General features: G+C 32.4%; 3 protein-coding genes across 7 annotated transcripts; 2 read left to right on the top strand and 1 right to left on the bottom strand.

Annotated features, from left to right (window-relative positions):
* The first annotated feature begins 2,860 nt into the window (after positions 1-2,860).
* LOC107931889 (lysM domain-containing GPI-anchored protein 2) lies at positions 2,861-5,234 on the top strand. 2 transcript variants are annotated; one of them, XM_016863845.2, is made up of 4 exons: positions 2,861-3,807; positions 4,410-4,530; positions 4,627-4,820; positions 4,940-5,234. In XM_016863845.2, the coding sequence occupies exons 1-4, from the start codon at positions 3,165-3,167 to the stop codon at positions 5,035-5,037; spliced, it is 1,056 nt and encodes a 351-aa protein (XP_016719334.1). In that variant the 5' UTR covers positions 2,861-3,164; the 3' UTR covers positions 5,038-5,234. The 2 variants fall into 2 exon arrangements, with proteins under 2 accessions (XP_016719334.1, XP_016719341.1); XM_016863852.2 differs by having other exon boundaries at positions 2,906-3,807; positions 4,946-5,234.
* A 2,257-nt stretch (positions 5,235-7,491) lies between these two features.
* LOC107931901 (protein LAZ1) lies at positions 7,492-12,323 on the top strand. Of its 3 annotated transcripts, none has more exons than XM_041082539.1 (8): positions 7,503-7,864; positions 7,954-7,974; positions 8,731-8,839; positions 9,738-9,922; positions 10,012-10,100; positions 10,431-10,692; positions 10,880-11,131; positions 11,497-12,323. In XM_041082539.1, exons 1-8 carry the CDS (start codon positions 7,727-7,729, stop codon positions 11,845-11,847), a joined length of 1,407 nt encoding a protein of 468 aa, XP_040938473.1. In that variant the 5' UTR covers positions 7,503-7,726; the 3' UTR covers positions 11,848-12,323. The 3 variants fall into 3 exon arrangements, with proteins under 3 accessions (XP_040938474.1, XP_040938473.1, XP_040938472.1); XM_041082538.1 differs by having other exon boundaries at positions 7,505-7,864; positions 7,954-8,010; XM_041082540.1 differs by lacking the exon at positions 11,497-12,323 and having other exon boundaries at positions 7,492-7,864; positions 7,954-8,010; positions 10,875-11,135.
* A 147-nt stretch (positions 12,324-12,470) lies between these two features.
* On the bottom strand, positions 12,471-15,293 carry LOC107931899 (metal-independent phosphoserine phosphatase). 2 transcript variants are annotated; one of them, XM_016863856.2, is made up of 6 exons: positions 15,048-15,293; positions 14,246-14,326; positions 13,867-13,995; positions 13,573-13,635; positions 13,255-13,379; positions 12,471-12,819 (listed from the first exon to the last, which is right to left on the bottom strand). In XM_016863856.2, exons 1-6 carry the CDS (start codon positions 15,138-15,140, stop codon positions 12,627-12,629), a joined length of 684 nt encoding a protein of 227 aa, XP_016719345.2. In that variant the 5' UTR covers positions 15,141-15,293; the 3' UTR covers positions 12,471-12,626. The 2 variants fall into 2 exon arrangements, with proteins under 2 accessions (XP_016719345.2, XP_016719346.2); XM_016863857.2 differs by lacking the exon at positions 14,246-14,326 and having other exon boundaries at positions 15,048-15,266.
* Positions 15,294-15,608: the final 315 nt, after the last annotated feature.

Below are 15,608 nucleotides of genomic sequence, written 5' to 3'. Positions count from 1 at the left end.
AATAATAGTTGAACCGGTTTTACAAATTTTTAAATATATTTTAAAATTTTTATGTTTTTTTAATTGTTTATTTATTATTGAACTATGTGAGGTACTCGTTGAATTAAAAATTAGTGGTTTGACTAATTCGACCACCTATCTAATTTTTAAAAAACATTAGTTACAAACTAAATAAAAAGAACAATTTATTTATAAAAAATTGCACTGAAATATGTTACTCGCAATGAATAAGATAGACTTCTATTAAATAAACATATTTCAACTTGACAAATCTTCAATTAACGTAAACTTCAAATTCTTTAAAAATAATTTGAATAAGTATTTGAAAAGAAAATAAATACCATAAATCTTATAAGAATAAACCTGATATCTTTTAATTAAGAGAACTCGATTACAATAAATGTTTTCAATGATGATTCCTTGCCTTAAATTCAACATGGTCGAATATAATAAAATACTGCTAAAATTTCTGAAAAATATGTACAAGAAAATCCAAGATATTTCGATAAAAAAGATGCTGTACAATAACTTAGTTGCAAAACGAGTTATGTTGTGAAGTGTTTTCTGCTACTACCGTGGACCAACCCAAGTGGATCATAGTCAACATTTTTGCTACTTCTGTAGATATTAATATTCCTCATCATATATATATATATTATCAGATCTAAGATTAAAAAAAGTTGATAGAATAACTTATTTTAGTGACACATGGACAGTTTATCTTTATGCCACTTAGACAATGTTATATTTCTCCTAATTTCTTTAACAATTTAAATATGATAAAATTAAAATATACAAAATAAGTATTCAAAATTAATAAATATACATGAAATAATATAATTTAAAATTGAAATTAAAAATCAAAAAATTATGATACATGATATAATTTCACAAAATCAAAATTAATAAATTTAAAATTTATCTAAATTTCAAATTTTACATAATTAAATTCTAATCACATTTATAATTCAATTATAAAAATTTTCATTGATTCCATTTCAATTATAAAAATATCTACTATTTTCTCTTCTTTTCCTTCCCTTCATTACAGTAGTTGCCACCACAAGTTACCGTCATCCACGGCTTTCTTCAATTGATCCCAACATTGAATTGAAGCCCCTTTCTCAGCCGACAACTTGGATCTCTATGAAACGATGTGAAAAGTATGAATCATTAAATAAAAGCCCAAATCAGTCAACTTCAATCTACTTTTTTCAGTCGTTGGATCAAGCTATGATTCTGATAAGTTCATCTCTTCATCGATAGTTATATTCAACCTTGTTAGATTCTTGAACAAATTCTTGCTATTTTATAAGTCAAGAGATCAAAAAATGTGAGTACTTCGAAAATTACTTTGACTAGAATAGAAGTTTAGAAGGTCATAGAAGTCAAAGAGTGCAATAAAAAAATAGTTAGAAAGTTAGATAACTCGCCTAAAAGCCTTAGCTTCCTCTAAAAATATAATATTTATGTTGTTTGGCTAACCTAAATTAGGGTATAGAAACTTGTTTGAAGTTATAAATCTCTCAAAAGACCAAAATGCCTTTATAACTCGGCCAAAACGCGAAACTTTGTGTTGGAATAACAAAAACGACGCAAGGGAACGTGAAGGGTGGCGCTGGGGCACCGCAGCGAGGCTGGGGTACTGTTGTGTGCGCACTAGGGTGCCAAGTTACTGCGTCGGGGCTCCAAGCTTCTCAGTTTCTTATTTAAACTCCAAAATGGACTTCAAGCCCAAACCTCAAGCTTCTGTAAACCTATTTTAAGTTTGAAGACACTCGATTAAAATTCAATTATTTAAAAACGCATGAAAATAAAATGAAATCATTAAAAAGATAAATAAAATGAAAATGTGACAAAAAAAACATGTATCAAGAACTAGTATACAACATTTTATTTAAGGATCAAACAAAATACTAAAGATAATGATATAAAGTATGGTAGTTGATAACGTTCCGCTATCACATGTACCAAGCGAAACACTCTATACCGAGTGTCGGTGCGTACCAATTGATTTCTCCCATACCGATTGAAATATGGCGTATTGGTCGATACCAATAAATTTATTTTAAAATGTATTTTAAATTTATATTTAAAAATTTTATTTGTACAAAAATATTTTAAAATATTTTACTATTTATTTGTACCAAAAAATAATTTAAATTTTGAATTTAAATTTTTTTATTATTTATTTTGATTTATTAAATGTTACATGCATAATATAGAAATCTTATTGTTTAATTTATAAGATATATTTTTTTGCTTGTTTAATGATAGATTGCAGTTGTGAAGCTTTAATTTAAATAATTGATGGGTTTTTTTTATATTTTAAAATTTACATATGGTGAGATTCGAGCACATGCCATCAACATTTTTAAAATTATTTTTTTACCGCTCTAATCCAAGCTTTATTTTTTTATAAATATTTCATATTTGAGATTTATTTAATCTCAATATTTGATATTAACAAATACTTTATATATATATTATTTTTTTTAAATAGCGATAAATCTAAAATGGTACATCGAGACAGACTAGTACTGATACATACTAATATCAGTAGAAAAATTGTAATCCTCCAATATGGTATTGTTTACTTTGATATAAAATATACAGAATATCATATTGTACAAATTATTAGAATTTTAGCATTACTTTTGTTTTTAAATTTAGAATTATTTTATGTAACACTAATTAAATAATTATTATATAATTATTAATACCCTTGAAATATGTATATAAAATTATTAATCAAAATGACCAGTTATATATTTTTCCGCTATACGCCCAAAAGTAAGGAAAGTGTTTGGCGTGTTTGTTCATTTAAAATATGGAACTACCGAAAGTCGCAAGTCAATTGGAAAGTTTCCTTGGAGCACTGATATATGGTTGGATTATTAATGAGGAATTCCTGGTCATTAGTGCTTCAAATAATGTTGGGATTGAACTTCAAAACGAACAAAGAAAATGGTGGGATTGGAACCATGACTTTTCAAAATTGAAAACACTGTTGTAGAAGTGTAGAACAAGGCTCCATGTGCAGGAAAAACTCAGATTTAGAAGTCTCGGATGAAAAGTAACCCTGCCTAACTGACCCCCATGCAGTGTTTCTCATTTAAAACCCCACCCACTGTCAAAGGAAATATCTTGCCAAGACCAGAAACATGGGTTTTGCTCTCCTTCCAGTTTTGGTCTCAGTTCTCACCATTCAGTACGCCGCAGCTCAAAGCTTCAATTGTAGCTCGAGCGACCCGAGTACATGTCATGCATTGGTCGGCTACATCACTGTTAACAACACCAACCTCGGCGCCATTCAATCCCTTTTTAGCGTCAAGAACCTCAGGAGTCTCCTTGGAGCCAACAACTTACCTCTCAACACCACGCGCAGCTATGCCATACCCGCACAACAGGTCATCAAAGTCCCCATCAATTGTTTGTGCAACAACAACACTGGAACTTCCAGCGGTGCTCCTATCTACACCGTTCAACCAGGTGACGGCCTCTACCACATTGCAGCTGAGGTGTTCTCGCGGTTACTGCTTTTCCCGCAAATTGCAGCAGCCAATAATATTAGGGATGCGAATTTGATAACGATTGGGGACAAGCTCAAAATCCCCTTGCCCTGTAGCTGCGATGAAGTGGACGGCCAGAAAGTGGTGCATTACGCACATATGGTGAAGTCAGGGAGTTCTTTGGGGGAGATCGCTCAAGAGTTTGGAACTAATGAGGAGACTTTGGCTAGGATTAATGGGATCAAAGCCGACAGTGACTTAAAAGCTGACCAACCAATTGATGTTCCTCTCAAAGGTATATGACTTTTGTTTATCCCTCCGCTCTACAAGTTGTCGTTAAACTAGGCAAGTTACTGTATTTTGGGTCTTGAATCTCTTGATATATGTAGATGGACTTGTTACTTCCATTTTTTTCCTGCAAGTTCTGGTCAATCTTTTTCATTAAATTCATTAAAGATAACAATTATACTTGGTTAAGACTGATTCGATAGTGTGAACAGTCCGTTCTTTTCAAATGTTACTATGATATGGCTACCACTTGAATTATTTTTCCTTCCCACTTCTGATTTCCACTAGCAAATGTTTAATTCCGTGGTATGGTTGTGTCAAGCAATAACTTTGACTATGATGATTCTTTTGGAATGGGAATAATAAAAATACAATTTTAGTTGTTGGGTAGCTGTTATTTGTCATACATATGAATGATTCCATTCCTCTGTTTTGTTCCACCAAAATAATCCTATGATTTGGGTGTTATTATGTATTATTTTCCATTCCATTCCTGTGCAGGGTGTTTGGGCTTTATCATTAGGTCTAGGTGGTGAAAAATTACTGATATTTCATTTATAACCTTGTGTCATTGTCGTAATCTTTGATGTTGTCCATCCTTCTCAACAGCCTGCAACTCATCCATAAGCGGTGACTCCTTCGACTTCCCTTTACTTGTTGCTAATGGCACATACCTTTTCACTGCAAATGGTTGTGTGAAATGCATGTGTGATGCTGCTAACAACTGGACGTAAGTTTATACCTTCAAACCCCTTACTATTTCAGGAATTTTGGCCTTTCAATCTGCTAATTTTCTCATTATATATAACTATGCTGTCTTGGTCAGATTACATTGTGAACCATCCCAGAATAAACCATCCAAGTGGGATACGTGCCCATCCATGAAATGCCAAGGTGCCGAAGGTTTGTCTATTGGAAATAGCACCGCTGCAGGTTGCAATCGATCAACATGTTCCTACGCGGGCTTTAACAACTCAACCATCATGACAACCCTTGTTCAAGACTCCTCATCTTGTTCAAGTAAGTAAAATATAAGTCTCTAAGCCTGTGTCTTAAATTGCAGACAGTGTCCCATTATATTCTCAAGTGTTGCCTAATCTCCTCGAACCCAGAACTCACAATGTTTCTCTGTTTTGAAGGAACAGCATCCCCTCCAAGCAATGATGTCTCAAGAATCAATTCGAATTGGGACTGTCTTTTCATCTTGGTCTTGCTTGGTTTCCATTTATTCCAGTGAAATGTTAGTGCTGCCATTGAAGTCCTATGTTGATCAACATCATGATTAGATTATTGCAATGTAAAGGAAATTTATTTTTGATGATATACGGATATCAGAAATTGTTGAATTGAGTGAATAAACTCATTCACAAGCTCACTGAAAATGTCATCTCCAGAGCTTCAAAACTATTTCAAATAAAAATAGTTCATTCTAAATTTTTTAGTTGATAAATATGGCTGAAACAATTTATATCTCCGGCTACTTTCTCTAATGGTCCATACTCGAAGCTTTATTTTAATTTTGATGCATTTATTGTTCTCAACCTTTCCCTTGCTAGTGCTTTTCTGTACTTAAGAGGGTGTAGCGGTGATCACGAGCTAGGGTAAATCGGTTCATGCTGGCTATGCAAGTTATCCAACTTAATTTTTTAATTCTGGGCTCGACTCAAAACACGATTTTATTTTCTGTCTAACCTGATCTAATTTAAGAAAGGTAAATTCGAGTCTGACTCAGTCTACTCATATTTAATTTTTTAATTAATTTTTATTTAAAAATATTTTTTAAAAATATAATACATTAAATGCATTAAAAAAGACTAAAATAAATTTTTTCTAACACGTTAAAGAGCATTTATATTAAAGAAAACACTACCATAAATATAATAAATATTTTATTGTATTAAATATAATTTTTATATTTTGAGTTGGGTTATTTAGTTGGATAAACTTTTTTTCAGGTTTTGGGTAATTGGTTTAATTGTTATTAAGTTAGTAATTTAATATAATTATTTTTTCATAACAATATACATTTGGGTTGGGCCAAAAAATTTTACCCAAAACTTGACATGTATAAAAAATGAGTATTAAATTTTACTTAAGTCTATTTTTCAGACCTCATATTTTTGTCCAAACTTCCTATATTTCAAGCGGGTCTTCAGGCCTAGGCAAGTGACCCAACCCATGAGCAGGTCTAATACACCGTCAGTATTAATAGAGTTTTTAAATGTCAAAAGTAGGATTACGATTTGACAAATGTCTTATAGAAATATAGTAAAATATTTTTAAAAAAAGGCACATGCTAATTTTTTGAGACTACTTGTAGAATAAAAAAAAGTACACTATAAGTATATCAAATACTCATCTAATAATTAATGAGTTATTTTCTATTTACTAATTATTTTTTAAATTGAAAATACTAAAAAATATGGATAACATTTTAATTGTTCATATTAAAATTAAAATACTGAAATGTGCCGGTTTTATAATTTATTTTCTTTTACGAAATTTTATAATTGAATTATATTTTTTAATTTCTTACACCAATTTCAATCACATCCACTTGATAATAATAGGGTTTTTTTTAAGAAATATTAAGGTATTGTTTGTTAGATTAAAAAATTAAATATTAAAAATTTCAGAAAAATTAAGTTGTCAATTTAATAAATGTAAATTTTAAATTATGAAAATTCTATTTTATATTGTTATCCTTATTTTAAAAAAATTTCACCTTATTTATAATCCATAATTAATATATATATATAAGTACGAGTTTAGAAAAAATTTTAAACTGAGGACAATACATTTTTATTTTTTATTATATTACTAAATAATTATAATATTTAACTTAAAATTATTAATTAAAAATTGAAATAAAATAAAATTTATAATAATTAAATTTTTATTAATTTATAATTAAAAATAGAAAAATGAATAAAATAAATATAATTATTTTTAGTTAAAGTTTACTTAATAAATAAATGTGATTTTATAAAGATAAGTAATTGTTAAAGTCCAAAATTTTCATTTATTTTATTATTACATATCATACATTTTCAGTTAATTTTCCCGCTCATATTTTTAGATTTTTCTTTGAATTATAAAATTTTTATTTACTCTAAAATTTTAAGTATGACCAGCTGCATGATAAGTCAACTCCTTCCATCATAATTCACTATTTGTTGAATACATTAAACAAATCTATTTTATAAGCAAAATTGAATAGGTATCCTTAAAAAAACATAACACACGTATATGTATTTATGAGTCGAATCGGGCTTAAACATGATATTAACATGTTTTAAGATTTTTCAAGCTTGACTTAACTTGAAAATATGAGTTTAAAATTTTATTCAAGTTTACTCATATTTACAAAAGATTAACTTAAGTTTATTTTAGACTCACCCATATTATTTTTTTAAAATATTTATATTATTTTAATTTAATATTTAATAATTTTAAATATTTTCTATTTATTAAATTTTTTTATATTTTTACCTTAACATTATTTAAATATTTATTTAGATTAAAGATATATTATATATTTAGTATAAATTTATTTTTCGTGTATTATAAACCCGAGCCTTGAATAAGCTAACTTATATTTTAAATACAACTATTTTTTTACTGCGTAATGTTTTGCCAAAAATCTCTTTCAAATTTCGAGCCAAGCAAGTAACCCAACATCAACCCTCTAAAAATATGCCACAAGATGAACCAGATTGAAAGATGCCCAGCAATAGGGGATAAAGCAGATACACGTGCAGCGTCCGTGCCTGCTTCCCCTCACCTATCGATCAAAGTCAAAGCTTTTTCTAGGGTCTTAAAATTTTCAACCCTTTGATTTTTTAACTACTTTTTCTTCTTGGCTTTTGTAAATGGAAAATAAGTTACGCTGATCGTCATCAAAGTAAAAGAAAGTTTAAAAGCTGATGAAGATTACAGATTATCTATTGGGTTATTCGCCTCCTATTTGGGCGACTTTGATAGCTGGAGTGTTTTTAGTCATAGCACTTACGCTTTCAGTGTATCTTATCTTCCAGCACCTCTCTTCATACAAGCATCCTGAGGCAAGCTTTTGTTTTCTTAGTCATTTTAATTTTTGGCTTATTCTATATTGCTTTTGTTGACTTTTTCTTGTGTGATCTTGGACTAGCAGGAGCAGAAGTTCTTGATCGGGGTTATTCTTATGGTTCCTTGCTATTCTGTAGAATCAGTGAGTTTCTTTTCATTGGATTTTCACTTATTTTCTTAGTTTAGTGGGATCTTTTGAAGCTAGCGCTAGATGTTTTATGTAGTTCATCTTAGTGTTTTGCATTATTGTTTAATAATGTAATTTAAAATCATCAGCATGTATCTTGAGTTTTGATGAATTAAAAAATGCTCATAATTTGTTGTCCTTTGTTCCTAATTCAATTTTGATTTGTTTGGTGGAAGTTGGTATTTTAGTGATTATGGAATGTACTTGGTAAAACCACTAGCTAAATGTTTATGATCAACTCTGGAAATTTCATGCTGCTTGCAGTGGGAAATTTCTGTAGGTAAGACTCCTGAAATTGAAATATCATGCTCGATTATTTTCAAAATTTGAAGTAAATTTTCGAGATTGCTGAATATACATCTTATATATATGTAAAATTCATTGATCTGGATATGTACATTAAGACATTTAAGTAAAATTCATTGGCATGATCTTCACCAGTGCAGAATTGCTAACATACTTGATTTGAAAGGTGTGGTTGGTTGAATTTACTTAATTTTGTGTTTGGATGAAATTTGATCCGTATTAAGCTTAGGTTACTATTTTAAGTTTCTTGTGCCGTTTAGTCTTAGGTATGGTTTGGGCAAGGTGCTTTAAACATGCTTTTCTTTGCACAATGCATCCAGTGCAATAATATGCTATATTTTGTCTTGCTAACATGGATTATGTTAACAGTTTGTATCATTGGTGGATCCATCGATTAGTGTCTATTGTTCGATTCTACGTGATTGCTATGAATCATTTGCCATGTATTGCTTTGGAAGATACCTTGTTGCTTGCTTGGGTATGTCCATTTCTAGAGCCTTGAAGTTCTAATAAAGATTTATTTCTTATTTCTGTATCAGCTTTGCCTTTTATTTCATTGAGATTACAGTTTCTGTGGTGGCATCATCTTGTTATTTGCTTTTAATAAAACCTTGAATCTGAACTTTGGGCACCCTGATATTTTTTTCCATGTCTTTGAACAGAATTTCAATGCTTTTCTTCTTCATTTCTCACTGTTTAACAATGTATGTATTCTTCTGATGTCTAACAAACCATGCTGACTCATAATGCCTCCAAGTCACTCTAGTTAAATTCTAAAAGAAAATGTGCTCTACTTTTTTTGTTTTACTCAAGCAAGGTCTAGGTCGTGATTATTTGTACCCCTCACCTTTAGCAATGATGACTTGCTCTGAAGGCTTAACAGTAAACATTTTACATGGTGGCTCTAGGCTTTTTTCCCCAGTTACTAGCCAATAACTGGTATTAATTTGAAGTTGTTTGTTCTAAGAATCTCATGCATTGAGCTATCGATGACACATGAAATAAAATGAAAAGCTTACTGTAAATATTTCATTAAAGAAAGAGGTACAAAAGAAGATTGGAATTGGACTGTTCAATACTTCTGTCTACCTGATGTACAGGCTAGTTTTTTCTTGTATTTCATACTATGGGCCTAAAATTCTAATAATAATTACTATCAAAATATTCAGAAATTGAAGCTTGTGATAGACATGCATTTGTGGAGTTTCCAAAGATCCATCGTAGAGGCTATTTGTTAAATATTTCATTTTACTTTTGTCTTCTCCCTTTAATTTTATGATAGTCTTCATTTTTCAGAGTTGAACGACTTTTACATTTGTGGCTCATGTTGAGAAAATCATTTTATTGGAATATTTCTTTCAATTTCTGCTTTTAAGGTGGGGAAGAGCGGACTATTGAATTCATGGAGAGACTAGGACATGCAAGTTCTAAAACTCCACTATTGGGACTCGATTGTGAAAAGGGAACCGTTAAACACCCCTTTCCTGTGAATTATATCCTAAGACCATGGAAACTTGGCCAATGGTTTTACCAAGTTGTCAAGTTTGGCATTGTCCAATACGTAAGGGCTTTTAGCTGGAAGAAATAAAATATTATTTTTGTTTCTTTCATTGTTTCGTTTTTTAATGTAGTTGTATTTTCTGTCTGCAGATGATAATCAAGTTATTGACTGCTCTTTTGTCACTAATTCTTGAAGCTTTTGGTGTATATTGTGAAGGAGAATTCAAATGGGGATGTGGGTAAGATAATATTAATGTAGAATGCTGCTGGTGATAATGTGGATTTTGTATGAGTTGTCTGTAGGCAAACCTTTTCTGGGTAGAACAATGTAATTTTGAATGATTGTGAATTGTATTGGTGCCTGTTTTAGTTCTTCACCTACTAAGCAATAAGCCACCTTAAACCTGAATTTATGATGTTGTTTCACTTGTGAGCAGAGCAAAAGTGTTTGTTTGAAACATTCTGGTACTCTGTTGTTGCAGTAAATTGATGAATAATCATTAGTGAAAAGTGAATTGGCTTTCTTAGTGAATTTCTCATTGTCTTGTCAAATTTTCCTCTTTTTTCAGGTATCCTTATATGGCAGTGGTTCTCAATTTCAGTCAATCATGGGCTTTATACTGTCTAGTTCAATTTTATACTGTCACAAATGATGAACTGGCACACATAAAACCATTGGCCAAGTTTTTGACTTTTAAATCAATTGTGTTTTTGACTTGGTGGCAAGGTGTAGCTATTGCCCTTTTTTATGCTCTTGGTCTGTTCAGAAGCAAAATTGCTGAAGGCTTGGAGTTGAAGTCAAGTGTCCAAGACTTCATCATTTGTATAGAGGTAGATGTCTTCAACACTCTTATTTAATATTGGTTTGCAGTTATGTAATAAGGATGCTAGAATTAACCTGTGTATGTAAACTGGAACATTATGCTTGTTAGTTAATCTAAATTAAAAAAGCTTGTAAATTCTACAAGTCTTTTTCTAGTATGAAAGTTTGACATGTCATGGTATTCCTCCAGCACAGATGGGCATTGCTTCTGTAGTTCACCTATATGTTTTCCCTTCCAAACCTTATGAGCTTATGGGAGATCGCATACCTGGAAGTGTATCAGTCCTTGGAGACTATGCATCTGTTGATTGCCCTCTTGATCCTGATGAGGTTAGGGACAGTGAGCGACCCATAAAGCTACGCCTACCTCAGCCTGATATAGAGGCTCGAAGTGGAATGACCATCAAAGAAAGTGTGAAGGATGTGTTTATTGGTGGCGGTGGATATGTAAGTCTTATGTTTATACTAATAGTGCAATTTTAGATTACATATTGTACATAGAGATTAGTGGTTAACAATTAGCGACAAAATAATAACAGTATACTGTAAATACCTCAAGGGTGAACCTTTATTGTTGGTTCTCCATAATAGCATCTTTTCAGGAGGATAGGGATTAAGTTGATAATAGAAAACCTGAAAGTGTGGTACACATTCTCCCACTATATTTGTCGGGGGCTTTCTAGACCATAAAACCTTTTTTTTTTTTTTTTGCTTTGTTTACATTTACGTTCCTATAATGTCAAATATTTCAGAGACCAAATTGTTTTTATATAACATTACTACTGCTGAATCTTGCTCTTTTCCTTGTGCAGATTGTTAATGATGTAAAATTTACTGTAAACCAAGCAGTTGAGCCTGTTGAGAAGGGGATTACTAAGTTCAATGAGAAACTGCATAAGATCTCACAAAACATCAAGAGGCATGATAAAGACAGGAGAAAGACAAAGGATGATAGTTGCATTACAACAACAGCTAGAAGGGTAATTCGCGGCATAGATGATCCCCTCTTACATGGGAGCATTAGTGATAGTGGTATTGGAAGGGGAAAGAAACATCGTAGAAGATCAGGATATACTAGTGCGGAAAGCGGAGGAGAAAGCAGCAGTGATCAGAGCTATGGTGGATATCAGATCAGGGGTAGTAGATGGGTTACAAAGGACTAAACCTTAAATGAAAAATTATGGTTGCATGAACACAAGATATGCTGGCTGGTGTGATTGCTTTGGCAGATATGCTGCTGAACATTATCTCTGCATGAGGCGGCTGAAGATTTGTTTCAAATTTCTTGCTGTTAATATTCTCATCAATGGGGTAGTTTATTCAGGGCATGGCCATTGCATAAAATGAATCAAGCGTTGCTTTTTTTTGTTTGGGAGAGATGTCCTCGTGGCAAGTTTTTTTCCGGCCAAGGTATTCCGGCAGAATCAAAGCTTGACTAATGTCCATAAATCATTTCCGGCTAAAGTTTTTAACAGATAAATAGCATTTTATATCCTTGATGTGAAATGCACGACATTTGAAAGCATTTTTGCTTTATCTTTAATGTAATTTGGAACATATATGTGGCTTTGTGCTATGAAATGACGTAATGTTTATTCATATGTTGATAACGTAATAAATAAGGCATGGTACGTTTTAATTTCGTGGTTCTCAATATTTTATAAATACAGGAATGCTGAAAATGTTGAATTCCCATATCAAGCCCTTATCTGGTAATTAGCTATTCATGAAACATCCTGAATAGCTTACAAGTTAGTCTTTACCATTTGTGACCAAGCAATCTCTCTGACGCACTTCAAAATTATTCTTTAAAGTTAACGTCAACAATACATGAAAATTTGATCAAAGGAATGTCAAGTACATCATTCAGTCATCAAACACAGGGCTAATTTTTTCCACATTATTACTTCACACGAGAAATAATATTATGGGAAACAGCTCATCATCGAACAGCTCTGAGTTCTCCTGTAAGCAATGCAAAGTTTCGATGCTGTGAAAGAATAGAAGGGATTCTAACTGCTTGAATTCTAGATGCTAGGTCATTGCAGCTTGGTTCCATCTGTTTTGAAGCTGCATTGAGTATGGTTTGCAAGATTTGCAAGGGATCGCCATGGCTGACAACCAAGATCGTACATCTGCTTCAGAAATTAAAGAGTATATTAACTTGAACTAATTTGGCAATCTGAGATCAATTAATATCAGCATGTTATCATGATGTTGCATACCATGTTATTGATATAGCATGTTTGGAAGAACCAATTTGGTAAGCAATTCTACTTTTGATGCCATAAAACTTGAGCAAATTTCTACTCTTGGAGGAGTTTTAGGATTTCAGTCAAAAATGCTCCATGCATATTGTCATATGGCTCTGCTCACAATGACTAATTCAACAGTCACCAGAGTCCAGAGCTATTCATGTTATAAATATATTTCCTGGAATTTGACATTCTAACAATTTGAGATGTTTGCTAAACATTTTGTGTGGTAAAACGGAAATTACCATTGATATGGAACTATTTTATTGGTAGTGTTCGCTCCAAAGTCACAAAAAGAAAAGGCAGAAAATTTACCCTTGGTATTCTGATTCCATGGTAGCCATAGCACTTGCAAGTCTAGAAGCCACATCATCGACACTTTCTCCACCTTCTGGCCTTGTGAATGGATCTTTTTCATCCATTGCCCATATTTCTGTATACTGTTTAGGATGTAGAACAAAAGTTAGTAAAGACAAAAGGCCCAATAGCACAACTCTCTGGCTGTTGCTTAAGCAGCCGAAAATATCTCCAAAATCCAATAAGTCATTTCTTAAATGGTAGACCTCATAATCCTTCAGCTGTAACATTTGCTTGGCAAAATGTAAATCAGAGCCCTGCTTATATTTTACTTACTTTGTCATGAGACAGAAGTTCAAACGAAGGACCAAAGTAACGTTCTCGAAGATCTTCCATGACCTGTCCAACCAGTCAATAGTTTTTATTTAATTCCAATGAGTAGGAAAGTAGAAACAGAAATCTTCATCTAACATATAAATATGTTTTAATCTTGCCAAGAAAAGATCTGAATCAAAAGAAGAGACATGATTAGCATCTCAATGATGAGCTTTGTTTTGATCCCCTCACTGCTTCTCTTCTCCAATGGAATATTGTAATTTGTGAGTATTTAGAGATAATAAAATAGCTCACCTTGCATTGAGGGCCCTCAAATGGAAGATTCAAAGTGGATGCAACAACCTCTGCCGTATGTCTTGTCCTTGCAAATGGTGAGTAACACATGCGCACATTTTCAAGTGGTATGTCATTTTCCTTCAGTTCCTGCACTTGGAATGCAATCCATCCGTAAATAAAGCAGCTTTTCTTTTTTCCTTCCTATTAAAGGGGAAAGGAATGACTGTATGCATACGGCATGGCTAAGTGAAGAAAAAGAGGAACAAAAGAAAGCCCTGAAGCAACTTGTTTAGTTCCATTAGAACTAGATACAAGGAACTTGTTTAGTTTCATTACTCAGTGTTGATATCTCAGAAAAACTTCAGCAACTACCGGTTTAAAGTAAGAAAGCAGATACCTTGAGGAATAACTTTCCAGCCAACTCAGCCTGCTCAACACCTTCAGATGCTAATTGGTATTCAAGGCGAATGCCATTTTCCTGGTGAGTTCTAACCAATGGTTAATAACCGGCACCAAGTAGCAAAATCGGAAACTAACAAATACAGAAGGATACAAATTACAATCTAGAGTGACAAATTTTATGGTTTCTTTTGCAAAGGGAAGGGTTGTTGGATTCTGTTGTACATCTCACCATAACCATCACGAATGGAGACCCTGCTCGGTCAATCTCAGAGATGACCTCGTCAAAACATTACATAACTACAGACACTGGACTATACGCTATTTATACGTGGCCTTATGCACCCCACACTAATCCCATGTAACTTCAGGACTATATAAGCCACCCTTTATGACTTAGAAGACCAGCCGTGGCTCTCGGCCTTTGGGTAAATAGCCATCAACTGCCAAACTCGTATTTTCCCATCAACAGATTCAAATCTAAACCTATTGTATGTCACCTCATGAAAATAGCTGTACGAATCAGCTAAAGATAAAACCGGGTTCGAATTTTATGGTTTGGCAAACTCCATGAAAGAAAAATTATAGCTAAAATGGAGCATAGCATCACTTGGCATCTCAAAAACATAAATCCTGAACTTGATAGAAACATAGATAAATTTCACTGTGGGTAGACTCAGAAAAGTTGGATGAACCATTGTTTAACAAAACAAGAAACCAGACAGGCAAGGCAATAAAGAAGTGTAAAATGAACCATAACCAAAAGACAGAGAAGGTTAGAGGTGAAGGGATTGACTAACCAATGAAGAAACAATAAGACCTTTCTCGTTTGGGATGCTTTTGCCATGCCTCAGGATCCAGTATCTGTTACGCAGAAACGACGATGTTGCCATCTCTCTTGCTGTTTCTTCTTCTTCTTCTTCTTCCCTTTTAAAGCCAAACTGCGACTGTATCCTCCATTGAAGCCAATATCTTTTTAAGGCCGCGTTTGGATAGAGAGGAGTTTTGGTTTCACTTTATATGTTACAAAGTGTTGTTTATTTTATGAAATTTACTAAACATGCCTAATCTTTATTTATAAAATTATGTTTTGGTCATCTAACTTTTAAATCTTACAAAATTATCACTTACATTATTAATGTGTTACAAAATAATCACTTAATGTTAAGTGCTGTTTATAGTGTAAAGTTTATTTGATGTAGCACATTAAATATATCACATATTTAAGAAACATCATTGTTTTTTCTTAAATGACCATGCAAGTTTTTTTTTTCCATTTTTTATTTTTGTTCCCCCTTCTTTTTCTCTTTTGTCTTTCTTTTCTTTTCTTCTTTTTCCTCCTCCTTTCTCCCAAATGAAAT

The sequence above is a fragment of the Gossypium hirsutum genome, chromosome A12, assembly GCF_007990345.1.
Source record: "Gossypium hirsutum isolate 1008001.06 chromosome A12, Gossypium_hirsutum_v2.1, whole genome shotgun sequence".
Lineage (NCBI taxonomy): Eukaryota > Viridiplantae > Streptophyta > Magnoliopsida > Malvales > Malvaceae > Gossypium > Gossypium hirsutum.
The sequence above is the reverse complement of the archived record's forward strand: the minus strand, read 5'-3'. Positions and strand labels throughout refer to the sequence as shown.